A 20,963-nucleotide genomic window follows, 5' to 3' on the forward strand; every position below is an offset into this window, starting at 1 on the left:
GCGGTGCATTGCCATTTCCTATGCCAGGGGATCTTCCCAACCCAGGGATCGAACCTGGGTCTCACATTTCCTGTATTATCCGACAGGTTCTTTACCACTAGTGCCACCTGGGAATCCCTCAGCACAGTTCGGTCGCTCAGTCATGTCCAACTCTTTGCGACCCTGTGAATCACAGCACGCCAGGCCTCCTGTCCATCACCAACTCCTGGAGTTCACTCAGACTCACGTCCATCGAGACAGTGATGCCATCCAGCCATCTCATCCTCTGTTGTCCCCTTCTCCTCCTGCCCGCAATCCCTCCCAGCATCAGAGTCTTTTCCAATGAGTCAACTCTTCGCATGAAGTGGCCAAAGTACTGGAGTTTCAGCTTCAACATCAGTCCTTCCAAAGAAATCCCAGGGCTGATCTCCTTTAGGATGGACTGGTTGGATCGCCTTGCAGTCCAAGGGACTCTCAAGAGTCTTCTCCAACACCACAGTTCAAAAGCATCAATTCTTCGTCACTCAGCTCTCTTCACAGTCCAATTCTCACATCCATACATGACCACTGGAAAAACCATAGCCTTGACTAGATGGACCTTAGTTGGCAAAGTAATGTCTCTGATTTTCAACATGCTATCTAGGTTGGTTATAACTTTCCTTCCAAGGAGGAAGCGTCTTTTAATTTCATGGCTGCAGTCACCATCTGCAGTGATTTTGGAGCCCCCCAAAAAATAAAGTCTGACACTGTTTCCCCATCTATTTCCCATGAAGTGATGGGACCAGATGCCATGATCTTAGCTTTCTGAATGGTGAGCTTTAAGCCAACTTTTTCACTCTCTACTTTTACTTTCATCAAGAGGCTTTTTAGTTCCTCTTCACTTTCTGCCATAAGGGTGGTGTCATCTGCATATCTGAGGTTATTGATATTTCTCCTGGCATTCTTGATTCCAGCTTGTGCTTCTTTCAGCCCATCATTTCTCATGATGTACTCTGCATAGGAGTTAAATAAGCCGGGTGACAATATACAGCCTTGACATACTCCTTTTCCTATTTGGAACCAGTCTGTTGTTCCATGTCCAGTCCTAACTGTTGCCTCCTGACCTGCATACAGATTTCTCAAGAGGCAGGTCAGGTGGTCTGGTATTCCCCTCTCTTGAAGAATTTTCCACAGTTTATTGTGATCCACAGAGTCAAAGCCTTCGGCATAGTCTATAAAGCAGAAACAGATGTCTTTCTGGAACTCTCTTGCTTTTTCAATGATCCAGCGAATGTTGGTAATTCGATCTCTGGTTCCTCTGCCTTTTTTAAAACCAGCTTGAACCATGGAAGTTCATGGTTCACGTATTGCTGAAGCCTGGCTTGGAGAATTTTGAGCATTACTAGCATGTGAGATGAGTGCAATTGTGCAGTAGTTTGAGCATTCTTTGGCATTGCCTTTCTTTGGGATTGGAATGAAAACTGACTGTTTCCAGTCCTGTGGCCACTGCCAAGTCTTCCAAATTTGCTAGCATATTGAGTGCAGCACTTTCACAGCATCATCTTTCAGGATTTGAACTAGCTCTACTGGAATTCATCACCTCCACTAGCTTTGTTCGTAGTGATGCTTTCTAAGTCCCACTTGAATTCACATTCCAGGATGTCTGGCTCTAGGTGAGTGATCACACCATCGTGATTATCTTGGTCTTGAAGATCCTTTTTGTATAGTTCTTCTGTGTATTCTTGCCACCTCTTCTTAGTATCTTATGTTTCTGTTAGGTCCATACCATTTCTGTCCTTTATCGAGCCCATCTTTGCATGAAATGTTCCCTTGGTATCTCTAATTTTCTTGAAGAGATCTCTAGTCTTTCCCATTCTGTTGTTTTCCTCTATTTCTTTGCATTGATTGCTGAGGAAGGCTTTCTTATCTCTTCTTGCTCTTCTTTGGAACTCTGCATTCAGATGCTTATATCTTTCCTTTTCTCCTTTGCTTTTCATGTCTCTTCTTTTCACAGCTATTTGTAAGGCCTCCTCAGACAGCCATTTTGCTTTTTTGCATTTCTTTTCCATGGGGATGGTCTTGATCCCTGTCTCCTGTACAGTGTCATGAACCTCCGTCCATAGTTCATCAGGCACTCTATCTTTCAGATCTAGTCCCTTAAATCTATTTCTCACTTGCACTGTATAATCATAAAGGATTTGATTTAGGTCATACCTGAATGGTCTAGTGGTTTTCCCTACTTTCTTCAATTTCAGTCTGAATTTGGCAATAAGGAGTTCATGATCTGAGCCACAATCAGCTCCTGGTCTTGTTTTTGTTGACTGTATAGAGCTTCTCCATCTTTGGCTGCAAAGAATATAATCAATCTGATTTCGGTATTGACCATCTGGTGATGTCCATGTGTAGAGTCTTCTCTTGTGTTGTTGGAAGAGGGTGTTTGCTATGACCAGTGCAGTTTCTTGGCAAAACTCTATTAGTCTTTGCCCTGCTTCATTCCGCATTCAAAGGCCAAATTTGCCTGTTACTCCAGGTGTTTCTTGACTTCCTACTTTTGCAGTCCAGTCCCCTATAATGAAAAGGACATCTTTTTTGGGTGTTAGTTCTAAAAGGTCTTGTAGGTCTTCATAGAACCGTTCAACTTCAGCTTCTTCAGCATTACTGGTTGGGGCATAGACTTGGATTACTGTGATATTGAAAGGTTTGCCTTGGAAACGAACAGAGATCATTCTGTCGTTTTTTAGATTGCATCCAAGTACTGCATTTTGGACTCTTTTGTTGACCATGATGGCTACTCCATTTCTTCTGAGGGAGTCCTGTCCACAGTAGTAGATATAATGGTCATCTGAGTTAAATTCACCCATTCCAGTCCATTTTAGTTCTCTGATTCCTAGAATGTCAATGTTCACTCTTGCCAGTGGGAATCCCTACCTGTGCTCAAATCCTAGCCCTGCCATTTCCTGACTGTGTGACCTCTGGGCAAGTTACTTGACTTCTCTGGGCCTCAGTTTCTTCACCTACAAAATGAAGATGATAGTAGTACCTATTTCAAAGGGCTTTTTGGAGGACTAAATGAGTTCATACATGCAAAGCTCTTAGAGCAGCACCAGGTACAATGGAAATGCTATGAAATTGTCTGTGATGACTATCATTGAGACTTTTTAAAACAATATATTAAAAAAATATTTATTTGGCTACATCATGTCTTATCTGAGGCACACGAGATCTTCATTGCATCATGAGTGATCTTTCTTTGCTTGGCTAGATATTTCTTATTTCTTCAATCTCATTTTAGGCCTTCTCTTCTCCAGGAAGCATCCTCTAAACCCCTCTGCTAAGCTGCTGCTGCTAAGTCACTTCAGTTGTGTCCGGCTCTGTGCAACCCCAAAGACGGCAGCCCACCAGGCCCCTCCATCCCCGGGATTCCCCAGGCAAGAACACTGGAGTGGGTCACCATTTCCTTCTCCTAAACCCTTCAGTGGGGGTAAATGGCCCTTCTCTGGGCTGCTTCCCTTCTTCTTTAGCATTATATAGAAGTTTTTTTTTTTTAATTAAAGCATAGTTGATTTACAGTGTTAATTATTGCTATACAGCAACCGTGATTCAGTTGTATATACATATATACATTCTTTTTAAGTCTTTTGCATAATGGTTTATCACAGTATATTGACTATAATTCCCTGTGCTATACAGGAGGACCTTTTTTATCCATACTATATGTAACAGCTTACATCTGCCAACCACAGCCTCCCACTCCCTCTCTCCCCCAGCCACCTCCCCATAGCAACCACCAATCTGTACTCTGTCTGTGATTCTGTTTGTTTCATGGAGAGGTTCATTTGTATCATACTTTAGATTCCACATGTAAGTGACATCATATAGTATTCATCTTTCTCTTTTGGACTTACTTCACTTAGTATGATAATCTCTAGTTGCATCCATGCTGTTGCAAATGGCATTATTTCATTCTTTTTTATGGCTAAGCAGTATTCTACTATATATAAATGTGAAAGAAAGACAGTGAAAGTTTGCTCGGTTGTGTCCGACTTTTTGCGACCCCATGGACTATAGCCTGCCAGGTTCCTCTGTCCATGGAATTCTCCAGGCAAGAATACGGGAGTGGGTAGCTGTTCCGTTCTCCAGGGGATCTTCCCAACCCAGGGATCAAACCCATGTCTCCTGCATTGCAGGCAGATTCTTTACCGACTGAACCAGCAGGGAAGTGCCTGCATGTATGCACCATATCTTTATCCATTCATCTGTCGATGGACATTCCGATTGTTTCCATGTCTTGGCTATTGTGAATAGTGCTGCTATGAACACAGGGGTGCATGTATCTTTTTGAATAGTTTTGTCTGGATATATACCCAGGAGTGGGATTGCAGGATCATGTGGAAGTTCTTAGTTTTCTGAGGAGCCTCCATACTATTCTCCACAGTGGCTGCACCAATGTACATTCCCACGTTGGATGAGTCTCTTTTCTCCACACCCAGAAATTACTCATTTTTGTTCACTCAAAAATTATGTATGAACCCAGCCGGGTACAAAGACATTCAACATACACTTATTAGCTGAGTAAGTGTACGTTGAGCTGAGTAAGTGTATTTGCTGCTGCTGCTGCTAAGTGGCTTCAGTTATGTCCGACTCTGTGCGACCCCATAGACAGCAGCCCTCCAGGCTCCTCTGTCCCGGGATTCTCCAGACAAGAATACTGAAGTGGGTTGCCATACACGTATTAGCTGAGTTAAATGTATGTTGAGCTGATTAAGTGTATTAGCTGAATAAGCGTAGCTGCCACTGAGCTGGCTCCAGGTAAATCTCTATGAACGTTTGTCTTTAGCGCCCCCTACCTCCTCCATCACGTTCAAGACCACCCTCCTGCATCCCTGGCCCCAATTCATGTTCAGTATCACTAATCAGTGTAACTGAAAAAGGACATTAGCTTAGAGTATGGGGTATGTTTATAGATCAAGAGAAGACTCCTAAAGCATCATCTGCGTCCATGGATTTGCTCAAGTCCAATCACTTAGGGCTTCCCAGGTGGCCCAACGGTAAAGAATCTGCCTGCCGAAGCAAGAGATGCATGTTCTATCCCTGGGTTTGGGAAGACCCCTTGGAGGAGGAAATGGCAACTCCAGTATTCCTGCCTGGAGAATCCCATGGACAGAGGAGCCTGGCAGGCTATATAGTCCATGGTGTTGCAGAGAGTCAGACACAACTGAGTAACTGAGAATGCAGAGAGTCATAAAGAATGTGACTATATACCATGAATGTGAGCTGAACTCTGTCCTCTGATAGTCCCAGCATGAGTGAGAGCAAGACCTTGAAAACAGAATCACACTGCAGCGTAGAAACATGCCCAAAGGGAGAGGCCTGTTTGGGAGAGTGAGAGCGGGGAAGTCTCAGGATTACAAGAAGGGCCAAGGTGTTTGCTTCAATTTAAGACCTTCCCCCTCTTTTTGCATTAGCACTTTTGGAAGGTATTTAATGATGATATACCCCAACCTACATTTATCCTTCAAGACACCATTCCTCTTTGCTAGAGTTTATTTGGCCATGGGTGGATCAAAGCTGGGTCAGAGTCTCACCTATGGGAATTTGGAATTAAGACAGTCTCTCCACATGGTAAGAACTATCTGCAACAGTAAAGCTAGGGGTGGCTGGACTATACAAGGTGGGCCAGTAGTTCAGCCACTCAGTTGTGTCCGACTGTTTGCAAATAGAAGTGGAAGATAAAAGAGTACTGATGTCTCTCCTGTCCTGGTGTTAGTGCCCTTCTGTCTGTCCTCAGATGCTGATAACCTCCCCTTACCCTGTATTCTTAAAATAATCCTTTTGCTTTTCTGAAGTCTAGTCATCAGGGTTGCTATCACTTACGATCAAAGCATCCTAACAGTGGTTCCCAAACTCCGTGCTGAGGCACCCTAGGGCACTTGATTACATTCATGGGGGTACTTTGTTACTCTCTCACGTGGATCAACTTGTTGCATTGTTTTCAATTATTTCTTTCTCGGTGTTGTATGCTGTTTGTTGGTGGAGAATGTTTGCTGATCACTAAGGAAAAGAATCTGATGCTGGGAGGGATTGGGGGCAGGAGAAGGGGACGACAGAGGATGAGATGGCTGGATGGCATCACTGACTCGATGGACGTGAGTCTGAGTGAACTCCGAGAGTTGGTGATGGATAGGGAGGCCTGGCATGCTGCAATTCATGGGGTTGCAAAGAGTCGGACACGACTGAGCGACTGAACTGAACTGAACTGAAGGAGATGAGGCAGGTTGAAAAGATGGTCGCGTAATACCTGAGGGAAGAAGCAGGGTATTCAGGTTGACCCTTACAGACAGGAGAACAGGCCAGCAGGGGATCCAGGTATAGGGAGCAGAGTGCTCCCACCAGTTTATATATTTTTGGTAAGGGAGTTGATCCTATGTCCACCAGCTGGGTGATGAGCAAATCTAACCAAGTATTCATGTGTAAGTTTATTTAAAAAGAAAAATCTCAATTCTGCTGAATTTTTGGTGTGCAGAAGACTCAAATTAGAGAGCTTAAAATAAGAGGTAAATAATAATAAGTTGACATGTCTATCTTGTGACCATATAGGGAGAAAATGAATATGAAATAATTGAAACACCTGACATTTATAAATCAAAAGGTTAAGCTTTGCTAAAATTCACTGTACAAAGAATACGCCACCAGGGGTGCAGCAGGGGGAGGTAGCTCAGCTTTATTTACGAAAAAAATAACTGACAAAACAATAAAAAACCAAAACTAAAAGACATTTTTAATTACAATGTGAGCTGAAGTGTTGTATTTTTTTATGAATTTGATTTTAAAAAGAGAAATATCTGACACCACCAATGGGCAGGTCCTTAATCCACTTTTAAATCTTTCCCCACAAGCATGGCAGTCACAGGGTGCATGGACGCCTTGTGCTCCTGGTAGGTACGGATGGCTTGATCATGGGATTTGTCAAAGGCAGCAAGGTCCCTGCGTTAAAAAAAAAAAAAGATAATGACTTGTTGACTTGTTTTGGCAAATTTTATTATGCTTGCAAAGCAAACAGATTAATAATAGATATGTCAGGTTATATTTTTTTCAGAATTCCTGTCAAATTAATAGTCAAAATAATTTCACTGAGGTATTTTTAAATTGTATCTTGTGGCCAAGATAACAACTTTTTTCAATTTTACCAAGCATTCCTTTATTAAATGTCAAGCAACCTATTCTTCTACTTAATTGCAACATTTGAGTTAAAACAGGTTTGGATTTACCTGCTTGATCTTTCTTGCATTTAACTTCAGACACTTTATTCTTGTGCTTCCCTACTCACCAATGATATTCTACTTGATTTTAAAGATCTTCCTGTGTATATAAGATTGCCTTCAATTTATTTCCTTTTCAGCAGCATCTAATCCTATTTGGCTGGCCCATAACAGATAATCTTCTTAAAAAGCTAACAAAATCATCTCAAATTTAAAACATTTAGAAATGTTAACTCCTATTCCAAAATTATATCTATAATCTTTAACAAATTTAAAAATATTATTTTTAGATTGCACTTTACAAAGTATTATAGCAACAACAAAAATATCTGTTTAAGATTTTTCTTTCCCATTCTTAATGTAAAATCAAAGCACAGTAAGGCTTGGTTCTTACTTGAATAAGGGCCGTGTAAACTTCATCCTTCCTTGTTCAGTTGCCATTTTTAGAGCCAAAGGAATTGCTTCCTCCCATTTCGATTGAATGCAGAGTCGTAACCATCTAAAAGGAGGATTTTAGGGGGTATGGGGTGGGAAATGAGGTGGAAACAGGATATGACAGGCATATCTGAAAACTTTTATAATGATAAATAATCCCATTATAGCTGCACTGTACACCACTTTATATTATGTCCTTCTGAGAATCTCAAATCCTTATATATTTCATTCAATAATTAGAGAAGAGAAGGAAGAAGAGTGTGTTCTTGAAAAATATCATGTTTTAGAATTTGGATTATGTAGGTGCTCATGGGTCTAACATATGTAATTCATGAAGGAATTAAACTTTGATTCAGGCTTATACTACCAAATTTAAATTAAGAAAGATGGACAGAATCAAAGATTCCTGGATGTTGCCATTTCAGAGCTCGTTTGGTTAGTTGTGGAAGAGTGATGATTTACCACTGGATCCTTAATTCTAATTTTTTTAAAGGCAAGAAAAGCTTACAGAAAATTCTAACAAAAATTAATGTGATCATATTACGGACACTGCAACTATTCCTTAAAGACCACTATAATTCTGTATCTAGATGCAGTAAATTTAACAAGGATTTCTTGAGACTCATGTATGTCTCATATGCTGCCTCCCCTGTCTCTACCTGTTAAACTAGTTTTCCACTTTCTTCCACAGAGACAAGTTAAAATGATGTACCTGAATCGTATTTCAGAATTGTTAATGGCATTGAAGTTGTACACCTCTTGCATTCGCTTTATGTGCCCCAATGGAAGAGGTGCCTAGAGCAAAATAAAGAAGTATAATGTATCATTTCAACAGGATTCCTTGGAAGAAAGGAGTGGGAGAGAAATTCTTAGCCAGATTAAAATCCTCAAGTGTATAATACAGCAATAAGTTAGATAAAAATAAACAAATGCACACTAAGATAAATTTTGTGCCAACTTATTCTGAATACAGATGTCCTGCTAGAAGGCAAAGTGTCAGTCACTCAGTCGTGTCCAACTCTTTGCGACCCCACAGACTGTAGGCCACCAGGCTCCACAGAATTCTCCAGGCAAGAATACTGGAGTGGTTAGCCACTTCCTTCTCCAGGGGCTCTTCCTCACCCAGGTCTCCTGCAATGCAGGCAGATCCTTTACCATCTGAGCCACCAGGGAAGCACTACAGAGCCAAGGGTTAATTTAATTTGCAAGATACACAGAGAATTAAATGAGAAGTACTCTCTTGAGACTTTTGGATGTATATAAATAGTAACTTTCAGACCCTTTCCAGAATCTTTCAAGTTCTTCCTTATACTTTACATATCTTAAATTTATTCTATTCTCCAGATTCAATCACAGTTAATTTTCTTCCTCACTGAGTTCCCCCAGTGTTATCTTTGTATGTTTCCTCTGAAATCCCTTTTAAATTATCTATATCCCTACAAAATAGCAGCTTTTAAATTTTTATCTTACAGGCCCTTTTCAGAATCTGATGACTATTATGTACCCTTTCCTTAAGGGGAAAGTACATATATAAACACAAACTTATGTGTACAGTTTCAGGGGGTTCATCAACTCTTGTGCCCAAGTTGTGTGTGTGTGAGAGTGTGCTCACTCATGTCTGACTCTTTGCAACCTCACAGACTATAGCTCACCGGGCTCCTCTGTCTGTGGAATTTTCCAGGCAAGAATAATGGAATGGGTTGCCCTTTCCTCCTCCAGGGGATCTTCCCAACCCAGGGATTGAACCCACATCTCTTTCATCTCCTGCACTGGCAGGCGGATTCTTTACCACTGTGCCATCTGGGAAGCCCCTGTGCCCAGGTTAACCCGCCCTAAAGGGAGAACAAGTTTGGGTGAAGGAGAGAAAGAAGAGTTCAGTTTGGTCAAGCGGAGAGTCCGTGGTGCCTGCATGATGCAGGCTGGGGAACCATGAGGTAGTTGGTAACTCTGCTCCAGCCATGACTTTATCTTACAGAACCTCACTCCCACTCATTAACCATCTCTGCTCTCACTGACTGCGAGACCCTTCCCGAATTGTTTCAATTCAACTCAGCTCCAAGTCAAGCCAGGCTGGCCAGCTGGTTAAAGTCTTGTCCTCAGTGCCCTTCCTCTCCCAGTGTTTGACGTGCCTGCTCCCCAGTCATCCCATCATTTCTCTTTTCGCAGTTCCAGGAGACAGGGCAGGAGGGGCTACAGAAGTGTGTGAGGATGGCTTCATGCACTAAAAAATGCTCTAAAGCGCCTGTTGCTGTAAAGTGCTATTCATCTTGTATCGATTCCACAGGAAATTCTGTTCAAAAAGTCTCCATCCCTCTCAAGGTCCTTAGAAGTGTTAACTCTAAGGTCTAGGGACCTGTCTTATAATAAGAAAGACCTCACTGTGTCCCACTCAGTTTACAGCATCTCCTCTCAGCTGTGCATATTCATGCAATCCCCTGGCTTTGACACCTTCAAATCTGCCTGGACTTCTTCCTGTTAACCCCTAATCCAGTGAATCCTCAAACCCCCTGCTCCATCTTGTGATCTCCTTCTCCTGTTCTTTCCCTTCCCATCAGCTCCCTCCCTCCTGTCCCGGGCTCCTTTGAGTCTCCCAACTAACTTCACTGCCAGCATTCCTCATTCCATCCAGCCTCCCCAGCATCAGAGGAATAGTCGTCATAATCACCATTGCATCAGATGACTCATCGTTAAAAATGTGAAATCCTTTGCTCCTATCTAGAATCACATCTAACATTCCTAGCCTGGCATTCCAGACTTGTCACATCAGGTCCCAGCAGTCTTTCTTGTGTTCTCTCCATTAACCTCTTTCCCAAACCCACAGCTTCCTCCTCCTGCAACGCCAGCCACACTCTGTCATGTTCTACTCCTTCCGACTTGAATTTCTACCCCCCTGCTGACTGTTCTGCTCAGATCAACCCCCAGTCCCCCCAGATCCTTCCTGATTACCCCAGTTGGAAGGGAATCCTCCTTCCCTTTTTTTACAAATGACACCTAAAATTCCTCCTTTTACTGCTAAATTTTGCATGTGTGACCTTTCCTAGTAGCTTATAAACTTTTTAAGGACACGGGATATTTCTTTCTTACATACTTTTATATTCAGCACTGTATTAAACATAGCAGGCATTCAATCAACAAACGTTTTTAAGTAAACAAATGAATTTTAACAAATCATTTTTTTCTGTTAGTTTCCACATTAATACTTTTCCAATACTGTGCCCTTATGCCCATTTTAATTTCTAATATTTTAGTACTTACACTAGTACTTACACTCTGGAGCATCTGTGCTAAAAATTCATTCACTTGATGGGAAGAGAAGTCTTTTAGGTCTGCTGAGCTGAATGAATTTAAATCATCATCTTTGGCCTGAAATAAATGTTGCCTGATTATTTACATTCATGTACAACTCCGCAAAATGTATTGGTTTATATGACATAAAAGTTAAGAAAGAAATACATAAGATTATAAAAAAATTAAATTAAGCGTTAGCTATTTTAAATCATTCTGAGATGGCATCAGTGTAAGTTAAAGCGCTGATATGATTCCTAGATCTATATTACTTAAGAAAAATTAGACTGTCAGGAGTGGAGGAAACTTTTGACATCCTCTGCCATTTGTATTATATAGATTTCCAAAGTAAAGAAACACTGCAAAATACATGGCAGGTAATTTACAGGCCAATTCAAACATGTGGGTAAAAAGTCATATTGCATATTCTTTAAAATACCACACTAAGGAACACATAAGGCCACAAACAGATCTTTCCCTTCATCTCCACATATTCTATTTGCCCCTGCTTAAATCTTGGAAATTGTCTAAGGAAAAAAAAGTGCTTCTGTACTTTTCAATTTAGGATTCACTGTGATTTATCTTTGAGGAAATGATTAAGGAATATTAATAAAGCTTATCAAAATGGGTATTTTTAGAATCTTTTAAAATAGTTTCAAATTATTTTAAACTAGGGTTTCTTTTAAAAGAAATATATGCAAAGGTTTGGAAAAAAAAATCAAATAGGACCAAATGAAAAATTCCTCTGCTTTTGCTCCCTGTCTCTAAGTCCCACTCCTCAGAAACCTATATTAATAGTTCCTTGTATATCCCTCCTGAAAATTTAATGTATGCATATACATCTTTGTATAGAAGCATTATTTTACAGCCTCCTCCCCTTCAGAATGCCCTTAATATCAGAACTTCTTCCCTTTTTAGAAACTGATCTTAATATTAGAAGTTACAGATCTCATTCTCTGCTTAAAAACATGCAAATTTAAACTGTCGAGGATACACTCATTAGTGGTAAAAACATAAAGAGCAGGGAAAAAGATAAAACCAAAATTCAGGGTCATGGTTCCATGGCAGGGCCAGGTGGGTAGAGAGAAGAATGAGGTGGGGAGGGCAAAGTGCGGACAGAGGAGGTACATGTGAGCACAGTCAGCCTCTGCTCTGACGAGAAACTGTTGAATTTTATATTTTCTTATGTTCATATTTTATTTAAAACCAGAGTATCTTTGTCATGGTTTCTTGTGGTGTTTTCCTGGTTTGCCTTACTCCTGATTTGGTTTCTTTTCCTTTTGCTGGCTTTCCCTTGGTTCTCCTAATACCTGGAGCTTTCTACTCCTCTCTTACACTCCATTCCCAAACTTTGGGGGAAACTATGCCTCCCTATCTCTTCTTCTAAGGGCCCCTATATTCATTGTTCCCAAAAATCATTTCCTCTCCCCTAAGAGGCCTATATTCCCCTTTCCCTTTTAAGATCAAGAAAATCAGAACCAATACCATCAACATCCATTTGTTTTCCCCTCAAATTTAACTTTACACACTGGGGGCTGGTATATATTATTTTGGACAAACCAGACTGAATGAATAGCCTTTCCGAGCACATGAGTTCATAAGTAAAGCACCACTCCCTGACTTCATTGAGCAGAGACATATTTGTACAATTCAAAAAGGAGGCAAAAACCATACATTACTACTCACAGTGATCCATCTTTGACTCAAGGAAATGCAAGCATTTGTCAGGGTCATATCATAACTGCAACAATGAAAAAATATTAGAGTTTATATTTTATCCAAAACCACATGCTTTTGCATCAATGCCATTCTGAAATTATAGAACATACTTAAATCTCAAAGTTCTTTTGAAAATAACCCCAGAGTGATGGCAATAGGAAACTACCTGATTTAAATATGACTGATATCCTCTAAGAACATAGAAATCCAAGTAGATACCAAATTAATGAAGCACTGGATTATTTTTTTATTTATTATTATTGCCTGTGCTGGGTCTTTGTTGCTTCACGGGGGCTTTCTCTCACTGTAGCAAGCAGGGGCTACTTTCCATCGCTCTGTGTGGTCTTCTCATTGTGGTATGCGGGCTTCTCAGTGTAGCGGCTGCTCTTGTCACGGAGCACAAGCTCTAGAGCCTGGGTTCAGTAGCTGTGGCGCACTGGCTTACTTGCCCCGAGGCGTGTGGGATCCAACCGCTGTCCCTTGCACTGCAGGGTGGATTCTTGACCACCAGGGAAGCCCCAACACTGGATTGTGCATTGGAGAGAATGGCAAACATCGTAGCAGAGACTGTCACATGCTTCAGTAGTATGTGCTGAAGGGGCTGGGCTGAGTATATGCAGTGTTTCCTGATGGCAGGAGCAGTTGAGGGTACACAGGACAACATGGCAAACACCACAAGGTCCTTGCTGTCGTGGATTTTACCTCCCATGGTTCCAACCTTCTAATCATCCACCAGATCTGCCAGTAACTGCTATGTGCTAGGCACTATTCTAGATGATGGGGAAATAATGGTGACACCCTTGGGAGACTCTGAAATCTTGTGATTTTGTTCCTCTCTTTTCAGAAGAAAGAAGAATTAACAAACCCTGACCATTAAGCAAAGCAACTTATGTTAAGGTTTATGCGTCCTCAGCTTGGAAAACAAATCATGCATTTTGCAACAATGGAAGAGACCATGTAATGTGTGTGAAATTCTTGTAAAACATCTCTCTTTGTCTGTAAGTCATGCTTGCTTGATGTGAAATGTTTCTGTTAGAACACAGAGGGGTACCTGTCTTGCAGGGCCTATATGAGGTAAGTTTTGATTAGAAGTGACCACTGAACTTGCTTTCAAGAGTTTGTGCCATGGGGCAAGATAATAAAAGGGTCAAAGCAGTGACCTTCTTTTTGTTTGCATTTTGTTTTGTGGCCCCATGGCTTGTGGGATTTTAATTTCCTGACGAGGGATTGAACCTGGGCCCTTAGCAATGAGAGCGTGGAGTCCTAACCACTGTGCAACCAGAGAGTTTCCAGCAGTGATCTTTTTTGAATTAGTTGCCAGTTTATTTTCATGACGTAGTCAGGCTGTGAGCAGCGGGCAGGCCCTTTTGACTGCCCTCGAGCCCAAAGTGGGACCAGAGGTCCTTGACTGCTCAGGATGTAAATTACCTTCAATTAGAACATGACTTAGCACTGATTTCATAAGAAATAGCAGGACAGTAAAAAAAAAACCAACAAAACAAACCAACCTTCAGCTGGTCTGTTTCCTGGTGCCTGAAACTTCCTTCTCAATGTAACAAAAAAAATTAAATAAGGATTAGCCCAGGAAGGCGAAGCAACCCTTTCTTAGGGAAAGGTCCTAGGAAAAGTAACAAGTGAACCAGGTATGAGCCCTGTTTTCCTGGTGCTTCAGTGGAGTGAAGAAGAAAGACTTAATAATTACACAAATAAATTTAAGATTACAATCGTGGCAACAACTGTGAAGAAGTGATCCACAGCACTGAGAAGCCCAAAATGGGAGACTTGACTTAGGTCAAGGAGTGCTCCCATGAGAAAGTGGTTCTTGAGTTGAGACTGAAATTAACCGTAAAGAGTACTCAGGTAGAGGGAACAGCAAGTTCCTGGCTGCAACACAGAATAGTCAGCATCTCTGAACAGGACTCTTGGAAGACCAGGATTCAGGCCCCTGCTTTAAGGAGGGTGCTTTGTTTAAAAGGCAGTATAATGGGTTGATGGCAACCAAGGTTTAAATCTCAACTCTCATTACCTGCTGTGCAACCTTTGGCAAGACACTTTACTCTAGCTAAGCCTAATATACCTCCTCTGGAAGTGGGGATGGTAATTTATGACACTATTGTAATAATGAACATAAGGCTTTTGTATTATTTTTCTTATTGCAAAGGTTTTCAAGAAAAGGGTAGTATCTTATTCTTTCCTGTATCTCTCACCATCTTTGTGCAGAAAGGAGGCACTAAATAACTGTTGTTGTTGTTTAGTTGCTTTGTCATATCCAACGCACAGACTATAGCCTGACAGGCTCCTCTGTCCAAGGGATTTCCCAGGCAAGAATACTGGAGTGGGTTGCCATTTCCTTCTCCAGGGGAATCTTCCCAACCCAGGGATCAAACCTGCATCTCCTACATTGGCAGGCAGTTTCTTTAACACTGAGACACCATAGAAGCCCTCTCAGTAATTACCCACAATGACTTGAACTAATTTATACTTATAATATCACGGAAATTACTTTTTTGACCCCAGGGTTAAGCTTCTAACACCTAAGAACTCAACTTTTATTACAAACTAGTAATAGCTTAAGGAAGGCATAAAATTCTCTCAGATACTTTGAGGAGCTCTAGGATTTCAGAGAATGAGAAGGAAAGCATTAGAATGTAAGCACTTACTTGGGTTTTACAGGGGGCAGTCCAGGAGAGTACAGCCAGGTGTTCCAATCCACTTGATTGAGAATATCAACCTGAGAAGAGAAGGCACATGCAGTTTGCTACAGAACAATCTTTTCTATTGAAAAAAAGAAAAATCTAAAACAGATTTTTAGGTCCTCAAATGTATAATTTGGTCTACACTGATGTGCAAGAAAAATTTTAAGTCTCTCTGAAATAAATGTATATTAATCAGCAGTATTCTTTTAAATAAATAAGAAAATCAAGTAAACACACAAATCTCTGAACATATTATTGCAGGTTGCTCTGATATAGGAAAATTCTATACATTAGTTCATCCTGTTGAGACCACATTTTAAATAGGAAAACCTTCAATGAAAGATTGAGTCTTAAATTCTGGGCCAGTACCACTATCAGGTAACTCAAATCGGCCTAACATAGCTATTAAATAAAGACAGATTAGACATGCAAAATAAGAAAAGTCTTAAAATCCAACCTTATCTTTAAAGTGGGAATACAAGAAATCCTTCCAGTTATCAGTAGTTATGCTCTTGTAGGAAAACTTCTCAACATAAGCCTTTAAGAATCCTAGGAAAACCTCTAAGGTTTTTTAAAAAGAAGAAAAAAAAGAAAAAGTCAATTAATAGATAAGTAATTAGTTAATATATTTTTGGGGCACATTGTACCAAACCACAGAGAACATTCAGAGAAAAGGAAAAGCAGAGAGGGCTACAAGGATAGAATAAGGTCAAAACGTTCTAAAGTAGAGGCAGAATTTAAGTTGTACCTTGAAGAACATATGTAATTTGGTGGAAGGTAGAAGAGAAATCCTAATTAGAGATAAGAGGATGACATGAGATACAGAAAAGGAATATACAACATAAATTCTAAAAGCAACGATCTGAGTATGACTAGAGAGGAGGAAAATAAAATTGGACAGGCAGGATGGATCCAGATGAGGACGGGCTTTCAAAGTCTATTAAGTCAAAGTCCAAAAGACAGTACAGTTATTTATTTATCTAATCAAATAAGTTTTTATTTTTTTAATTGAGGTATCATTGATTTACATTGTTGCCGGGGTCCAGCCCTGGTGGATCCAAGGAATTCGAAGCGGGGACGGCATTGGCGTCTGAGAAATTAATTGCTTAATTGAAGATATGCAGGGAGATTAGAAAGAAATAGTGTAGTAGGAAAACAAGTGGAGAAAAGAGGTTGAATAACTTGGTTTACGTGGAAAACCAATAAAACTCCAAGACAAGGAGTTTGCACCACCTACATAGGCCACCGGCGCCCGCTTGAATAGCGGACGGTGCCCCGCCTTGGGCTCCCTCTCACATGGGTCTTAGAAGCCAGGGCAAGTAAGTAGACATGGCGAGCCTCCACGGTCCAGATGGGAATTCAGCCAGAAAAGAAGAGAACGAGAAAAGACTACACGGGGGAAACCAGTCTTTCCAGGAACCGGTCCGTTTCTTTATTTTCCAGGTCCACTTTTATACTTTTAGTTGTACATACAGATAAATGTGTTCTCAGCATATCTTTGTTCTTACAAGGGTCTTACATTTGTTTCACAATATCTTCTGGTCTGGAGACCGATTAACATTTTATGGCCCCACCATTCTTTCTATTGATAAAGGTTAATCGATCAGAAAACTTGTTTCTCCTTAAGATCTATTTAGTCTTAAGATAGTGATAAAGTTACATTTTTACATAGCAAGGACACAATGATTTGTAACAAAGAAAGAGGAGTACAGTGATCTATAACAAAAGAGAAGGTTCATTAACTCAAAAGTCTAGTATTGCTAACATCAAAACGACTATACTTCTTTTTCTATATTCCAATTACATCGATTAACATACTTCCAGGTGCCTAAGGATATGGATGCCTGGCGGCGATCATTAACTCAGCAATGAAGCCCTTCACCAACATGATTTTTATCTTTAGAAAAACCCTATGCTAACTAAGACTTTCAAAATACCCCAAACTCTCTGTTGTTTATGGTTGAGAGGTGGTAACCAATCATGTAGGTAGTAGCAGGAGTGTGGATAATCCTGTCACACAAGCTAGTCTGCCAGCACAGAGGTTTTTGGACTGAAACACCCTTGTCACGCCCAGGAGATTTATTAATTGGAGTCCTAAGTTAACTCCTTTTCAGAGAGAGGTGGTGGGGGACAGCCCCCCGTATAATGTCAGAAGAGTAGGCGAAAAGCACAATGCAGTAAGGCAGGCAGACTCTGGTTTTGGGGCAGATGCACGAGTAGATCCAGTGAGGCTCCCTTAAAGCCTTACTCACCTTTGCCTGTCAGGCCCCTTAACCTCATGAGCTTTGCCATGGGTGGGACTCCTCGCATTGGCCCCAAAACCAGAGTCTGCCTGCCTTACTGCATTGTGCTTTTCGCCTACTCTTCTGACATTATATGGGGAGCTATCCCCCACCACCTCTCTCTGAAAAGGAGTTAACTTAGGACTCCAATTAATAAATCTCCTGGGCGTGACAAGGGTGTTTCAGTCCAAAAACCTCTGTGCTGGCAGACTAGCTTGTGTGACAGGATTATCCACACTCCTGCTACTACCTACATGATTGGTTACCACCTCTCAACCATAAACAACAGAGAGTTTGGAGTATTTTGAAAGTCTTAGTTAGCATAGGGTTTTTCTAAAGATAAAAATCATGTTGGTGAAGGGCTTCATTGCTGAGTTAATGATCGCCGCCAGGCATCCATATCCTTAGGCACCTGGAAGTATGTTAATCGATGTAATTGGAATATAGAAAAAGAAGTATAGTCGTTTTGATGTTAGCAATACTAGACTTTTGAGTTAATGAACCTTCTCTTTTGTTACAGATAACCGTACTCCTCTTTCTTTGTTACAAATCATTGTGTCCTTGCTATGTAAAAATGTAACTTTATCACTATCTTAAGACTAAATAGATCTTAAGGAGAAACAAGTTTTCTGATCGATTAACCTTTATCAATAGAAAGAATGGTGGGGCCATAAAATGTTAATCGGTCTTCAGACCAGAAGATATTGTGAAACAAATGTAAGACCCTTGTAAGAACAAAGATATACTGAGAACACATTTATCTGTATGTACAACTAAAAGTATAAAAGTGGACCTGGAAAATAAAGAAACGGACTGGTTCCTGGAAAGACTGGTTTCCCCCGTGTGGTCTTTTCTCGTTCTCTTCTTTCCTGGCTGAATTCCCATCTGGACCGTGGAGGCTCGCCATGTCTACTTACTTGCCCTGGCTTCTAAGACCCACGCGAGAGGTAGCCCAAGGCGGGGCACCGTCCGCTATTCAAGCGGGCGCCAGTGGTCTACGTAGGTGGTGCAAACTCCTTGTCTTGGAGTTTTATTGGTTTTCCACGTAAACCAAGTCATTCAACCTCTTTTCTCCACTTGTTTTCCTACTACACTATTTCTTTCTAATCTCCCTGCATATCTTCAATTAAGCAATTAATTTCTCAGACGCCAATGCCGTCCCCGCTTCGAATTCCCTGGATCCACTGGGGCTGGACCCCGGCACAATGTTGTATTAGTTTTAGCTATACAGCAAAGTGATTCAATTATACATATGTGTGTGTGTATACATATATTCTTTTTCATATTCTTTTCCAAAAGAGAGTACTCTTAAATGCTCATCAATGGGGAAGGTTACATAAACTCCATACAACTGGTATTAAAAAGCATAAGATAGATTTGTAAATTCTGTTATGGAAGGATATATGTGAACCATTGTTGAATTAAAAAACAAATGCAAAAAAATAAAGAACAAATATATAGTATGATCCATTTTCTGTATTTAAAATAAGTATATGTACTTGTCTGTTCATTTACACTGAGAAAAAGATCTGGAGCCACAGACACTGAACTGAGGTTCTCCCACTTGTCACCCCTATAACCTTCTATACCACATTAAGTGTTTTCAATGAGCACAAGCTATTTTCCTAATTTTTAAAATATTGAAGAGGTTTTTTATTCCTTTGAAGTGAAGCAGTACAATTCAGAATGAAGGGGCTAGTCAAGGTTTCAAATAGAGAGGTAATGTCAGAAGATGATATAATTTCTTCAGCAGCTACATAAAGAATGAACTGGAAGGATAAGATAGAACAAAAACAATAGTTAGAAACTTTATTACTCTTGAAAAAAATCAGAAAATGCCAACTACTTGCCTGGTCCTCCAAGAAGCTGTTCAAGGTAAAAGAGTAAAGCAAAGCCCTTCTCATAGGGAACTGAAGAATACGCCACGTCAGGGTCTACGTTCGTCAGGTCAACCACGAGTTTGGTGAAAGGATGGGTCTCCCCAAAAGTCTTTATCTGTGGGACACAGAGAAAAGTTCAAGTATGAAGTCTGGTTACCACCTTGCAGACAAGCTAGCAAGGAAGGGTTACTTTACTTAGTGTCATAACTTTAGGGGAATCTAAGTTTTAGGAGAATTTAGAGAGTGGTTAGCACACATTTCTGGAAATCAATTAATGGAATGGCTACTAGTGTAAGATTCTGTAATATTTCTTGCCTAGACTAGAACAATATTTCAGTGCCTGGTTAGCAAGTTCAGCTCTCAGGAGAGAGCATTTAAAAATGACATAAATACACCAAATAAAATTCAAAGTCATTGAATATATTCATTGCAAACCCCCAGTAAGCTCTGACTAGTCATGAACACAACCATACACAGGAAAAGGATTAACATGTAACAAGAGAACATAATACCAGCATCTGCTTGCTTTCCCACACTGGTAAAAATGACTTTCTTATTGCCATTTAGTACAGTGTAAAGTAAAGCTGCCTTACAAACTGAATCTTTGAGTTTCACTTAGACAACCTGGGATGGATGCTTTTAGAAGTATGACTCATTTACCGAATTCTGGAGTTCTCCCCATCCGCCCAGAGCATGAAAATGTCTAAACTTTTCACCAAACAGTCGTCCACAAATGTGGCGTTCCAAGTATACGGTATGTCCCTCATTTAACCTGAAAAAAATTGAAGAATAAAAACACTGGCATGGCTGGGGAAAAAAGGCATGTGATCAACAAGATCTTTTCTTTTTGGTGTTTCTACAGAGCAAAACAATTGTAAAGTGTGAATACTCCACTCTAAGCAGACTGCTCTGCGTGGCTTCCTTGCAGTCAGTTCAGAGCAATAGGAAGCCTAGTCCAGAAGATGGCAGTGCAGGACGTAAAGCCATGGCTCTGGTTTCATGTGTCCCTGTGTTAAAATGTGACCACACCACGAACTAAATAGCATCAGCTGAAAACCTCTATTCTATCTGACACTGTGCCAAATATTACAGAATTTAAAAAACCCTGTAAAGAGATGATAACAAACATATACACAATCCAGAGAGGTGGAAGGTAGGGAGAGAAATAAAAAATAAGAACCAATAAAGAAGGAATAATAATAAATCTTACCAAAAGTGATCCCAAGTTTTGTTGGTCACTAGATTTCCTGTCCAACTATGAGATATTTCATGTGCTATAACCTAAAGGAAACAGTGGAAGTGATTATCTTAATCTAAAATAATTAATTATGTAAGCATTCTACTTTTTTCAATTCCATGTTGTTCAATTTATTTCATTTTTTCCACATTTTCAGTTTTTTTACATTAACTGAGATATTCAAGGAATTATTCAGTTCAGCAAAAAAAAAA

The 20,963-nt window shown here is 40.4% G+C and overlaps 1 protein-coding gene across 2 annotated transcripts in view; it reads right to left on the reverse strand.

The window, feature by feature from the left end:
* Positions 1-6,654: 6,654 nt before the first annotated feature.
* LTA4H (leukotriene A4 hydrolase) overlaps positions 6,655-20,963 on the reverse strand; it is a 32,745-nt gene continuing 18,436 nt past the window's right edge. The window contains exons 10-19 of one of the 2 annotated variants that reach the window (XM_069585098.1): positions 20,725-20,795; positions 20,175-20,286; positions 19,485-19,629; positions 15,810-15,913; positions 15,317-15,387; positions 12,624-12,678; positions 10,920-11,015; positions 8,365-8,447; positions 7,612-7,716; positions 6,655-6,942 (exon numbers count right to left, since the gene is read on the reverse strand). In XM_069585098.1, the coding sequence (XP_069441199.1) occupies positions 6,825-6,942; positions 7,612-7,716; positions 8,365-8,447; positions 10,920-11,015; positions 12,624-12,678; positions 15,317-15,387; positions 15,810-15,913; positions 19,485-19,629; positions 20,175-20,286; positions 20,725-20,795 (960 nt within the window). In that variant the 3' untranslated portion in view covers positions 6,655-6,824. Of the gene's footprint in view, positions 6,943-7,611; positions 7,717-8,364; positions 8,448-10,907; positions 11,016-12,623; positions 12,679-15,316; positions 15,388-15,809; positions 15,914-19,484; positions 19,630-20,174; positions 20,287-20,724; positions 20,796-20,963 lie in introns of both variants that reach the window. The other variant, XM_069585097.1, reaches the window with a different exon arrangement.

Source organism: Ovis canadensis, chromosome 3 (genome assembly GCF_042477335.2).
Source record: "Ovis canadensis isolate MfBH-ARS-UI-01 breed Bighorn chromosome 3, ARS-UI_OviCan_v2, whole genome shotgun sequence".
NCBI classification, from domain to species: Eukaryota; Metazoa; Chordata; class Mammalia; order Artiodactyla; family Bovidae; genus Ovis; species Ovis canadensis.